This window comes from Prionailurus bengalensis, chromosome C1 (genome assembly GCF_016509475.1).
Source record: "Prionailurus bengalensis isolate Pbe53 chromosome C1, Fcat_Pben_1.1_paternal_pri, whole genome shotgun sequence".
Classification (NCBI taxonomy): domain Eukaryota; kingdom Metazoa; phylum Chordata; class Mammalia; order Carnivora; family Felidae; genus Prionailurus; species Prionailurus bengalensis.
Window position 1 is genome coordinate 5,366,364 of NC_057345.1, and position 13,395 is coordinate 5,379,758.

The following is a 13,395-nucleotide window of genomic DNA, read 5'->3' on the forward strand; positions in this document are numbered from 1 at the left end:
TTCATCCCATTAGCTGGTTTCCTGTTCCACACAGTACTTTCCACTTTCTGACCCCCATGGACTTGCTCCTGTTTTACGCCTTCATAAAATGTAGGCACCCTGAATGGCAGGGACTTGTGCCACCAGGCGTTCTCAGGGACCGGAATCATCCCCGCCTAAATAATCCACTCAATAAATGTGCTTTCGAAAGCAGTTTGACAAAAACACAAGAGGACAGTGAGATCTGCCATCATCTGGGAAAATGAGGTGGATTATCCAATACATGATATAAACAATTGTCACACTTCATTCCCCGCCCCCGTTTCTATACAATTCCTTTCATTCATCCAATAAACACTGAAGATTTTTGATGTGCCAGGCACTGGAGAGGGGCGGAGCTCTGCCCTTGGGCTGAGTTAACACACATTCGAAAAAAACCATCAGACTGGTATTTTTGAAAAGGGTTTCTCTGCACCTTCCTTTTCTGACAGTGTTTTTTACATACACTTGTCCTCCCCCAGTTGCCAAATCAACCTGTCACCTAAAGAAGACCGGGGCAACGTGTAAAGTCCGTCGTCAAAATTCCGTTTCTGAAAAACGGCTTTGATCTTCCGGAGAGCTGCTTCACAGCCCGGGTCCTCCAAGCCTCAAGAGCTGAAAGGCGAGAAAGCAGGAAGGCTGAGCAAAACGCAAATAAGGGAACCAGAGAAGGCGCGAAAAAGGCTTGGACGACGAGAGCCTTCCACCCGCGCCCGGGTGGGGGTGGGGGTGAGGGTGGGGGCGGGGGTGGGGCCCGGGGGTGGGGCCCGCCCCGCCCCGCCCCGCCCCGCCCCGCCCCCCAGGACTGTCCCCGACCCGGGCCCGCACCGCCTCGGCCACCTGCGCGCCCGACCGCCTGCCGGAACACCCGCCCCTCACGTGGAGGCCGGCCCACCCCGCCCGGGTCCCGCCCTCTCGTGATTGGCGGCTCGAGCGCCCTATCCCTGCCGTGCTGGCTCCAGCCGCCCCGCTGTTCTTTCCCTCCCACCCCACCTCTCCGCCCCGGTGCCGTGAAAGGGGCGGAGCGCTCGGCTCTCCCGGCCCGGGCTCCACCCTCTGAGGGCCCCTCCCCTGCTGCCTACGCGCCCGCCTTCCGGATTGGCCGAGCACCACCCACTACCCGAACACCGGCGTTACGTAAAGGGCGTCGGCGTCTTTTCCCCGCCCACTCGCTTCGGGTTAAGTAACCGGGGCGCCCCGGCCGAGGCCCCGCCCCCGGGCCAATGGAGGCCCGCACAGCTGGCCGCGGCGGCCAATCGCGCGGCTGGGGGGCGGGGCCGCCTCACGTGGCGCGCAGGGGGCGCGGCGCCCGCGGCCACCCGGCGCGCGGCGGGCCTCGGGACGGTTCGCGGCCCGGCCCCGCGCCGGGGAGCGGTGGCGGCAGTGGCTGCGGCAGCAGGTGAGTGCTCTGCCGGGGCCGGGAGGTCTCCCCCGAGGCCGCCCTGTGCCGTTGGGCCGGCGGCCGGGCGGTGCCGGGCCGGGAACCTGGGGGTCCGCAACTTTGCGCGGGAAGTTTCCCTGCCCGGGTCCGGTTTCTGCGGAGCCGTCGGCGCCGAGGGGCCTCCTGCAGTCCGGCTCCCGCAGCAGGCCGCCCGTTTCCCTGGACACTCGTGCCCTGTGTCGCCCCCAGGCTGCCTCCTGAAGCGGGGCCGTCGGAGACTGCATGGAGACCCCGCAGAGAAGACTTCGTCCAGGTGAGCGGGGGTCGGTGGCCGCCGGCTCCCGGTGACTTGGAGCTTTCCCTGCGGCGACCGCACGCGCCGAGATGAGGAATCCAGGTCTGCCGCTGCCCGCAGAGTGAGCGGCAGGCAACGGACTGAGGGCTGCCCCGCAAAAGATGGACCCCTGTGAAGATCTAGAAAAGTCCAGCCATAAGTCTCTGGACTCCAGGGAGACCGGGCCTCCGGAACTTGAAGGACCACGGGCCTGCGACCCTGAGGCCCTGGGGAAAGGACACGAGGAGATGTGGAGCCAGAAGTACCACCTGCAGAGCCCACGCGCGGAGAGCAGCAACAGGTGACACACCGTGATTCTTGCGTCGTTGTTCCTCGGGGAAGGAGGGCTGAAACCCTTGTATTCCTTTGTTTGTGAGCCTAGGAGAAGGTTTAGGGGGATACTGGACGACTCCGGGTGAAACACGTTGGGAAACTGAAGAATTCCCGAAGAGAACCACACGTACGGAAGGAGTGGTTAAGGATTTAGCTGGAATGGGGGCTCAAGTGGGAATGAGAAGGAACAGAGAATGTTTGATGATCACCCCTTATTTCTTGGGCTGGGATCCCACACCCGTCAAACCAGAAACAGACCCATGAACTAAATGAGTTGATCCGTGGTGAGCACTTAGAAAGTTGCTGGGCACCTCACCTGCCGTGCAGTGGACTAACTTTGGCTGTTCTCGTCATCCAAAGCGTGAGTTGAGTTTCGTTTTTTAATCTTCCAGTGAACGGCAAGATGGAAACAGAGTTTCCGAAGAGCTTATGATGGTTGTCCAAGAAATGAAAAAATATTTCCCATCAGAGAGACCCAATAAGCCGAGCACTCTAGACGCCCTCAACTATGCCCTTGGTCGTGTGCACGGTGTGCAAGGTAAAACGAGACGGAGGGAAAGTCCAGTGGTGCAAGTACATCATTTTGCTCGTAAACCTCAGCCGAGCAGGAAGAGTTGTCAGTGTGGTTCTAGTCCCTGAAATGTTTTGAGCTTTTTATGGTGCTGGATGGGTGAGGAGGAAGTCTACACTGATTCTAGTAGCGTGGTAGGTGTGCAAATTAGGAACATCAGGAGAAGGAACCTTTTTTGTGTAATGGTTTAGGAACTGCTGTTTAGTGCCCGTGCCATATTTTGTGATTTGCTGCAGGAGCGTACACTTGGGCACATTTTAAAGACTCACTTTAAAAAAGATGTTTTTTAATGTTTATTTATTTTTGAGAGACTGAGAGAGACAGAGCATGAGCAGGGGAGGGCAGAGAGGGAGACACACAGAATCGGAAGCCAGCTCCAGGCTCCGAGCTGTCAGCACAGAGCCTGATGTGGGGCTCGAACCCTCAAACCGTGAAACCATGACTTGAGCCGAAGTCGGACGCTGAACCGACTGAGCCACCCAGGCGCCCCCGAAGACTCACTTTTTAAAGAATCATTGTCTTCTGGAGTGCCTGGGTGGCTCAGTCGGTCCAGCATCTGACTTCGGCTCAGGTCATGCTCTCACAGTTTGTGGGTTTGAGCCCCGCGTCAGGCTCTGTCTGTGCTGATAGCTCGGAGCCTCTGGAGCCTGCTTCAGATTCTGTGTCTCCCCGCCCTTTCTGCCCCTCCCATGCTCATGCTCTCTCTCTGTCTCTCAATAATAAATAAAAGTTAAAACTACTTTCTGTGAAACATTAAAAAAAAAAATCCTTGTCTTCTAAGGTTATTGGGGAAAAAATACATTTGAGAAAATGCAATTCCCCGTTCGCTGTCATCCACATACTGTTCCGGTGCCTTCACGATATATCAGGAATCTACCAAATTAAAAATGAACAATTACAAACACCTTTTCCTTTTTATCTCTGACTTGTCGTTTGCAGGGATTTCATAAAGTACACATTTTCATTAGCATAAATCTCTGCGACTTCGTGTAGGACACACAGTTCTTGAGTACTGAAGTAATGTTTCTGCCATAAACATGTCACATGTATGTGTTCGAAATTTTTGGTTTTAGTACCTTCAGTGGGTCCTGCTCCTCGCAATGTGGCACATCAAAAAATCCTGAAACTCCAAGGCTTAGGTGTGTACAACTGTCAGTATTTTAGGTGCAGATGATGCTGTGGTTTTGAGGAAAACACGCTGAGGTGTCCTCATCCTGAAAAACGAGCCAACTTGAACGGTAGTGAAACTTCCTTCCTGGAGATACTGTTGTCACTGGACCGCCTCTTTATTTTCTTGTGTTTCTTAGCAAACATTGAGTTTTTCCAGATTCTCCGTCCAGATGGAGCACCTCGAGCAGATGTGACCACGTACAGTCTTGAGGAACTGAGCACGGTTGCTTCAGAACACGCTTCCAAAAACACAGTAAGGATTCCCAAGTTTTGCCGTATCAACCAGGGTGATTTTTCCTAACGACTTTATCTAGATGTAGATTTTTAAACCTAATAATTTGGAGTTGCAGAAACCACAATTTGAGGCTAGAAAGCAGATTACCATGGAGGTGTTGTGTAGTATACGGCCCTCGCCAGAGCGTGGACCTAAAACCAGGAGGCAGCACGCGAGCGGTGGTTCTCTGTGCTTTGCTTCTCAGGTGCCCCAACATCCTGAGCTTCCCTGAGTTTTCTGGAATTAAGAGGAAAAAAATAAACTGCAGAGCGGTCGCCCTCATTTTATTCTAAGCCCCGAATTGTTAATTTGTATTTATAACATTCTTAGTTCCAATACCTACTACGTTAAGTTGTAACAGCTGGATTTTATAGAACAGGTCAGTTGAGATGCTGTCATTTTTTGGGTAACGTTTGGAAGAGACATTTAGTGTATCTGTTTTGAATGTGTATCTCTTCATGTGGACTGAATAATTCAACCGCATCCTTTACTGACGCGATGGAGATTACTTCTTAATTCAAGTCATGTTTAGACTTCAGCGCGATTGTAACGTAACGATTTTGTCCTGTCAGAACATGAGCTGTGCTAAAACCACAGTAGCTTTTGTTTCACTGACCGAGGTGTTTATGGTACTGCTGCGGGTGTGGCCGAGATGCGATACACACTGAAGTTTAAGAAAACATTTCCCCTTTAAGATCTCCAAAATAAAGCCAGACAGGAAGGCATGCCGGTGCTAGAATTGCAGACACAAACTGTGGCCCGTTATAAACGTTCCAGATGTCTGATGGAACAAATCAGAGAAGTTATTCTTCTCTACTGACGGTGTCTCGAGGGAGGGGAATCTCGAGCCTGGTCCTAAAGCCTAGAGTTCTCCGTTGGTGAAGAGAGGACAGTCCCCCTGGTTTGCAAACGAGAAGGAGTCAGAAGCAGACGCGCCACATGCACGCTTAGTAGACATAGGAGGAGCTGGTGTATCCTTTGGTATAGAAATCAGACCTTCAGGAGGTAAAATGCAGGTTCTACGGTGATGGCTAAGCTGTATATTGGAGAATTACATGGCCATTGTGGGACACGTGTGCGTGTTTTAAGCTTTTGATCACGTTAGAAGTCTAGAAGTTTAGCTTTCAGGGAATATTGCTGTAAGGATCTCAGTGTTGGCATTCATCTCCAATGTTTTTTATAGGATACCTTTGTGGCAGTGTTTTCATTTCTGTCTGGAAGGTTAGTGCACGTTTCTGAACAGGCCACTTCGATCCTGAACTGTAAGAAGGATTTCTTGGAGTCCTCGCACTTTGTTGAACTGCTCGCCCCCCAAGATGTGAGGGTGTTCTGTGCACACACTGTCCACGCTCAGCTTCCCTTCTGGAACAGCTGGACCCAAAGAGGTAACGGGACCGATACTCAGATGTTTATCTTGCCTCGTAAAGATCAGTTTCATTCTTTGAGTGATAGGACCAAAATTGACACATTATTTTGAATCTGCAAACTGTATGGTTTTTCTTACCTCTTTATTTTAAAAAGTCAGAATGTAGAGTGCCTGGCTGACTCTGTCAGAGGAGCACACAACTCTTAATCTCAGGGTCATGAGTTCAAGGCCCACGTTAGGCATAGGGATTACTAAAAATAAGTAAAACTTAAAAAAAAATTAAACAGTAAATAGTCAATGTGACGAAAACAGCACTTAAATGCTTCTCATGACAAAAAGTTCCAATCAATATGCTGTCATTTAGTCAAGTTGATTAACTATGTAGGTTATATATCATACACATGGTGTGATAGCCTGTGTAACTCAATAGCAGGTTAATTGTTATGAAGACTCTGTTCCCTCTAAGTTAATAAAATTAAATGTTTTTTTCTCTGAAATTGACTTCATTATTTCTTTGCTTTGTTTGGAGATAAACTTGTCATGGTCGGCTCCCATTCTAGTTTTGCTTCCCCCTAAAAGTTCACAAATCTCATTGCTTTGTTTTCCTTCTGAAATGCTTATTTGCCTGAACCTGGGATGCCTGTTCACAGTTTCCTCTGTGGCACTCAGTCCTATGTGCTTTTTAAAATAAGTCGTTACTGGGGCGCCTGGGTGGCGCAGTCGGTTAAGCGTCCGACTTCGGCCAGGTCACGATCTCGCGGTCCGTGAGTTCGAGCCCCGCGTCGGGCTCTGGGCTGATGGCTCAGAGCCTGGAGCCTGTTTCCGATTCTGTGTCTCCCTCTCTCTCTGCCCCTCCCCCGTTCATGCTCTGTCTCTCTCTGTCCCAAAAATAAATAAACGTTGAAAAAAAAAAATTAAAAAAAAATAAAATAAGTCGTTACTTCTTTTTACAGCCACCCGTTATTACTTATTTCATATCCTTTGTTAGTGTATCTCAAAGAGCGTGGTATATAGATCAACTTTTTCCTCTTGATTCCAAGCCTTTTTCTCCATTTTTTAAAATTTAAATCTGATTTATCATGGTAAAAAAAAAAAAAAGCAAAATTTACCATCTTACCATTTTTAAGTGTGCAGTTTCATAGCATTAGGTACGTTGGCATGGTTGTGAAACACACGTCCAGAACGTTCTCATCTTGCAAATCTAGGACTCTGTGCCCATTCCGATTTTTTAGTGCATACGTGGTCTAGTGGAGAACAGTCTTGCACTTACAGGCTCCTTTTTCCAGTGACAGACCTTTGCCCCATCTTTTGTGTACAGTTTGTATAAGCTTCAGGACGCACACCTGTCTTCCTCATTTCCTGTCACTCGAAAATGTGGATTTCATTTCTGTTCCTCTTTCGTGAACACGTATTTTCAACCTTTAATTGTCCACCTTTGTTTCTCTGCTTTTAGTGGTCATTCACCCACTCCGTGAACATGTATTCAACAAACACTGTGGGCCGGGAGGATGCAGGGTGTTGACACACAGCTGTGAACAGAGCAGGTGTCGGGCACTGTGTGCCAATCCTCCCACTTACCCGATGCCGCTCCTCCAACTGGCCTCTCCAGTCTCTGTTCTTTTCAACCATGTTATCTTTGCATAATACTTGCTGCTGTGATATTTCCCCTCCGTGTGAAAACATAAATACGCCCTGAAATCGTCTTTTGGATCTAAAAGGTGGCTTCCTCCATGGAGAGACGGTGCCCATCTCAGTGACTAGCCACACGGTGCTTTGCCTCACACACCCAAGGGATTCCAACCCTTCTTGAGCCATTTCTGGGCTGGGCCTGTGTTGCCACCTCCTGTCCCCTCCTCTGATCTCCTGGAACGTTAAGGGGACAGAAGAAGCTATCAACTCAGCCGTCGTCCGCTTTTGGCCTGGCCTCTGAGCACATACCCACTTTGGTTTGTCGCACAGCCCTCACAGAAGGCTCTGACCACTGTTCCTTCAGCGCACGCTTCCAAAAGCAAGAATTCACTGTGACAGCCGAGGTGTGGAAGTGATAACGGGCTCACATCTACTACCTGAGATCCTACAGTCGGGCTCTGTGTCCTACATGACCCCTAGAGAATGCAGTTACGTTCAGGTGCCTGGTGTTCCATATACGTAGTGCAAACGAGTCTGCCCTCCGGTAGAGTTCCAGTATTTCCCGTGTGTAAAGAATTTTAAGCAAAGAATCAGAAGGTCTGAGCTTTAAATAGAGTCCTGTCCCTTCGTGAACTGTGGAGGCCGGCTAGCTTCTCCCCGTGAAATGCTAGTTTCCTGGCAGCCTGTTAACTGACACAGGGCTGCCGGGAGACGCGAGCTCGCCCGTGGTGGGGAAGGCAGCAGGTATTTGGAATGTTCTGCAGCATGAGGGGATCATCCTCATTGCTACCATCTATGGAAAGGGACTCTCCTTCATGCTTCAGTGGGTTAACTAATCTCCACAAAAACCTTATGAGGTGTAGACACGGTCATTGTCCTCACTTGACAGGTAAGCTAACTGTGTTAATTTGGGTCTGCTGGAAAGCAAACGTCAGGGCGGGGTCAGCTGTGTAAGAGACTTGCTGGGGGAGGACGTGGGAGGAGGGCCCACAGCGCTCATCTGACACATGTGGAAAGAGCAGGAACAAGGACTGGGGAGGAGGAGGCTTGGCCAGGCAGTCAAAGGCAAGTCCAGGCCACAGGCACACGCCGGAGGAGCCGTGCGTCTCCGTGGACTGGTCCTGCCTCGGTCTCGCTCTGTGTGCAGGCACTGTCTGGGAGCGGACATCGGATACGGGGCCCTGGGGACAGCAGCTGTGGCCTGTGGTCAGTACTGTCCCCTGACGCCGGGAGCTGCTCCCCTTCTTGGCCACTACGGTCATTGAGGTACAGAGCTAAGTGACTCACCTGAGGTCACCCTGCCAGTAAGCGTGGGGCCACATTTCTCCTTGGCGGTGTGAATCCAGAGTCCGTGCTCTGAACCACTGCCCCTCCTGACTGCTGAGTCCCTGTGGCTGTAACTTTAAAACAGGAGATCTGGGGGTGTGCCTAGGTGGCTCAGTCAGTTAAGTGTCCCAACTCCTGATTTCGGTCCAGGTCATGGTCGTTAGATTGAGCCCCCACATCAGGCTCCAGGCTGACAGTGTGGAGCCTGCTTGGGATTCTCTCTCTCTCTCTCTCTCTCTCTCTCTCTCTCTCTCCCCCCACCACTCTCCCTCTCTCTGCCCCCCACCCGCTTGCACTCCATCTCTGTCAAATAAATAAAACATTAAAAATAAAATGAGATCTGTAATCACACAAAAATGGGCATTCGAAAGTGGCATTAAGGAATGAGTCCTGTTCATAGAAATCATCTCAAAAAAATTGAGGATACTTTTGAAACATGCTTATCTTGCTGTAATTTCTCCGTAAGTTCACTCGAGCCTTTGCTGAAGTAGTTTCTGTGGTAGGACAGTTAACATGTCTCAAAGGAATTAATTCAGTAAGCCTACCCGGTCAGCCCCCGCTTTCGTTCTTTCTCACAGACGTGCTGTGAGAACAGTGTTCTGGTTTCAGAATTCCAGGACTGGAACTTTCATAGTTTTCTGAATTCTAATACTTTGATCATCTGTGCCTTTTTATTTTATTTTTTATTTTTTTTTTAATGTTTATTTATTTTTGAAAGAGAGACAGAGTGAGAGGCAGGGGGGCAGAGAGAGGAGTCACAGAATCCGAAGCAGGCTCCAGGCTCGAAGCTGTCAGCACAGAGCCCGACACGGGACTTGAACTCACGGAGTGTAAGATCATGACCTGAGCTGAAGTCGGATGCTTAACCGACTGAGCCACCCAGGCGCCCCTCATCTGTGCCTTTTTAAAAGGAATTTGTGTGTGTGTGTGTGTGTGTGTGTGTGTGTTTAATCAAGTACATTTTCATTGATCATTCAAAAGCCCATTTTCTGACTCTTCCTATATTCTTCTGCTCAGAAGTGCAAAGATCTGGACCACTTTCAGTATTTTGGTTTCCTCTCTCTCTCTTTTTTAGAGAAGAGAGAAGGAGCACAAGGGGAGAAGAGGGAGAGGGAAAGAGAGAGAATCCTGAGCAGGCTCTACACTCAGCACGGAGCCCAGCACAGGGCTCGAACCCGCGACCCCGGGATCACAACCTGAGCCGAAATCAAGAGTCGAATGCTCAACCGACGGAACCACCCAGGAGTCCCAGTATTTTGGTTCTTTAGAGCTCTCACTGTGTGTGCTCCTTCAGTGTATCTTTTTAAAACATCTTGGTTTTAAGCATTTCCTCTGTTCCTATGAGTAAGGACTTTTCACTCCAGTGAGCGAATGTCCAAAAGATAAATTCAAGGAGCTGTAAGCAGAGGAGACGTAAATAGTCAGCAAACACCGGGGAGAAGGTTCAGCCCCTCGATCGAGGCAAACTTAGACGCTGCTGCACTACCACTTCACAAACCAATAAAATTTATGCAGAGAGCAATAAAATTGGTGCGATCATTGGCAGGCGTGAGGATTGTGAGAAAATGCCCTTAGAGACACTGGACCAACTTGTGTAGATCAGTGGGACAGTACACAGTGAGACGCAGATGATCGTACCACTTGGCCCAGGGCCCCGACTTCGGGGACTTTATTCCAGGCAAGAAACAAGTGAAAGACACGTATGTGTCATACACCTAAATGCCGTAAGTTGTCAAAGTCAACAATCCGTGAGGTGTGTCCAGACTATTACAGTGAAATAGAGTTTTATCACCAAAGTAAATGTGTCACCGGATTATTGCAGTGATATCGGAGAGATGAGCACGGGCAGTTTCAGCGATAGAGGATGCACCACGGGAAGCAGTAAGGGACAGACCTCAGTCCAGTGCCCTCAGTCTGAGAGCCACTGCTAGAATAGGAAAGCCCCTGGAAGATCCTGGATGTGAGTACATCTCAAGAGTATCTCCTCCTTTGTTTTTTTCTTATAATGTTTATTTATTTTTGAGAGAGGGAAAGAGCGTGTGTGAACATGGGAGGGGCAGAGGGAGAGGGGGACAGAGGATCCAAAGCAGGCTCTGCACTGAGAGCAGTGAGCCGGATGCGGGGCTCGAACTCACAAACTCTGAAATCACAACCTCACCCGAAGTCGGACACTCAGTCAACTGAGCCACCAGGAGCCCCAAGAGTATCTCCTTTGAAAGAATTGTTTACTGTCTGGGGATAGTTCAAGTTTGTCTCACCGAGGAGGGGCTGCTCTACCCTGTTGCTCTGGGAGGGGGTGAGTAACACTTTGTCTTTATTTCCCGCAGCATCTCAGTACGAATTCGCTCCGGTGAAATCCTTTTTCTGCAGGATCCGGTAAGTCTCGGGGCTTGTGGGGGCCGGGAATGGTGGGTTATGTTCTGATTTTATTTGGTACTTTTTAGATTCTTCCGGATTCATCTAGGACTCCGATCTTGCCATCAGAAGTTTATATATTGTTTATTTTTTTAGTGTGAGAGAGAGAGAGCAAGTGGGGGAGAGGGAGAGAGAGAATCCTAACTCAGCAGGCTCCATGCCGAGCACAGAACTCAACACGGGGCTCGATCTCACAACCCTGAGATCATGACCAGAGCCAAAATCAAGAGTCAGATGCTTAACCAGCTGAGCTATCCAGGCACCCCAAGAAGTTTGTATTTTGATTGGGAAGAGACCTACATTCACAAAATGCCTACCTACATAAAAATGCAATCAGGAAAAAGGGCAAAGAGATTCTTGTTAGCCAGTGATGCAGGGAGGGGCATTGTCTCTCTCTCTCTCTCTCTCTCTTTCTCTCTCTCTCTCAACCACTGGATGGTAAGTTAACTGTCAAATGGCCATTGTTTTAGGTTCTTTTGTTTTTTGGTTTTGGTTTTTTTTGTTTTTGTTTTTGTTTTTGTTTTTTTGCTTTTTGTCCTTTGGTCACATTTAAAATTAATTTTTGAAATTTCTGTGCCTCATGTGGGGCTTGAACTCACAACCCTGGGATCAGGAGTCACATGCTCTACCGACTGAGCCAGTCAGGTGCCCTGAATTTTTGAAATTTTCAATAACTTTAAAGGAAGATAGATCTGTTCAAGGGAAGGATTTAAAATGTCCAGACATAGTGAACCAGAAGAAAACAGACCAAAATTTTAATAGTAGTTGATTTCTGGTAGGAGTCATTAGTGATTTTTACTATAATTTGTTCCTGTTACTTTGTCAATAAAAAGAAAACGTGTTTCAACGATGTTATGATTCCCAGTATTAGTACTAAAGTTCCTAAATGCTCCAGACGTGTGGAAAACTAAAGAGAACACGCCTTGTAATGGATTAGTCGGCCGCTCCGTGGGGTTGGGGGAACTTGAGCTAATGGTATTCCGTTGCTTGGGGGAGCGATACCCCGGGGAAGGTGTGCAGGAGGGAGGGCTGTGTTGGTTCATTCAGTCCTTTACAGAGGAGTTCTTATGAAGAGCTTAGAACAGTGCTTACCACATAGTAAGTGCTGTTTGTGTTTGTTTTATTAGTAAACATACCCGTGTGCCTTCTCTGAGCCAGGCGAGGCTACAGGTACAAAGTTCTTGCCCTCATGGACCTTACATTCTGTGTGTAGGGGGACCAATAATAAACAGGGGCCTGTGTATGTGTCAGCTGGCGGTAAGTTCCGTGTAGAACAGTGCAAGAGAGTAAGGGAATTCTGGGCAGTGCAGAGATTACTAGTGTTCTCAGGGGGTCAAGGAATCTTCTCTAACGAGAAGCCTGATTGGAGCCAGAGTCTGAAGGAGGTGAGAGAGTGAGCCACACCTCTCTGAGAGAAGAGTGTTCCAGATAAGTGCAAAGGCCCTGGGGCGGAGCATGCTTGGCCTGTGGGCGGAGTGACAAGGAAGCTAATGCTGCTGGAGCACAGGAGGGGGTGAGCAGGAAGGACAGGAAGAAACAGGGAGCTTTGACTTCTGAAGGAAACGTTTTGTTCAGGTCTATCATTTATTTGAAAACTTTAGTTTTGGAATTTGCAAAATAAAGGGAAGTAGAGGAGAAAGGACAGTGGACCGGTACGCACTTACCATTCCGCCTCGATAACTTTAACCCACGGCCAGTGGTCTGTCATCTCTGCCACCACCTGCTCCTCAGCCCGCCCTCCCCATGATTCTGAAGCAGAATCTCAGGTCGTGCATCATTTCCTCCATTGGCATCTCAGAATGGGATCTAAAAGATAAGGTTCCCATTAATGTCTGTGGTGCTCAAATTGTCCCGTCTGTGGCCAGCCGGAGCCCCTTCGGGTTAGCTCTGGGGCCGTGTGAGGGCGCGCCTGTGGTCGGTGACAGCCTCCTTGGCTTCAGGGATGATGTCCCACCCAGCCTCTTCCCGGACATTTCCTGCCTCAGACACGGAGTCAGTTGTTTCTCCAAGGATCCCTCACTCCTCATGCTGGGAAGTGGCATCACCATCCGGAGACCAACTCTGCATGGTGGGGGGCGGGGAGGTTGCTAGGCTTATCATGGCTTCTAGGCATTCTCAGTTGCATCTTCCAGAAGGATGGTAATTGGTAATTGGTGTTAAAAAAGGACCGCGTTGGGCGCTGTGCTGGGGATGGCGTGGGCGCGACAGGCAGCAGGTGCACGGGGGGAGGGGATGCGGAAGTGTCTTGGATATCGTGGATAGATTTGTATGGGAGAGTTACTGGAGTTTATCCACGGACGAGGTTGGGGTGTGAAATAGAGGCTGAGTCGAGGTGGCGCAAGAGTCTTTGGCTCCAGTCGCCGTGTGCAGGGGCAAAGGAGACTAGGAAGGCAGCTTCCTGGAGCGGAGGGCAAGAGTACAAGTTAGGTTCGCCTTACCTGTTGGGAATCTACTCGTGGTGTTGAGCAGGCGTGGGTCCGTGAGTCTGGAGTTGCGGGAGAATTCCGGGCTAGAGACAGGGACTCGGGTCGCCTGCGCACACAGGGCATCGCAAACCCCATGGCGGGTGGGCCTGGGA

The 13,395-nt window shown here is 49.7% G+C and overlaps 1 protein-coding gene across 1 annotated transcript in view; it reads left to right on the plus strand.

The window, feature by feature from the left end:
* Positions 1–1,320: 1,320 nt before the first annotated feature.
* PER3 (period circadian regulator 3) overlaps positions 1,321–13,395 on the plus strand; it is a 60,915-nt gene continuing 48,840 nt past the window's right edge. Inside the window, 6 exon segments of the mRNA XM_043578467.1 lie at positions 1,321–1,417; positions 1,649–2,034; positions 2,459–2,604; positions 3,945–4,060; positions 5,265–5,466; positions 10,730–10,778. Of these exon segments, the coding sequence (XP_043434402.1) occupies positions 1,856–2,034; positions 2,459–2,604; positions 3,945–4,060; positions 5,265–5,466; positions 10,730–10,778 (692 nt within the window). The 5' untranslated portion in view covers positions 1,321–1,417; positions 1,649–1,855.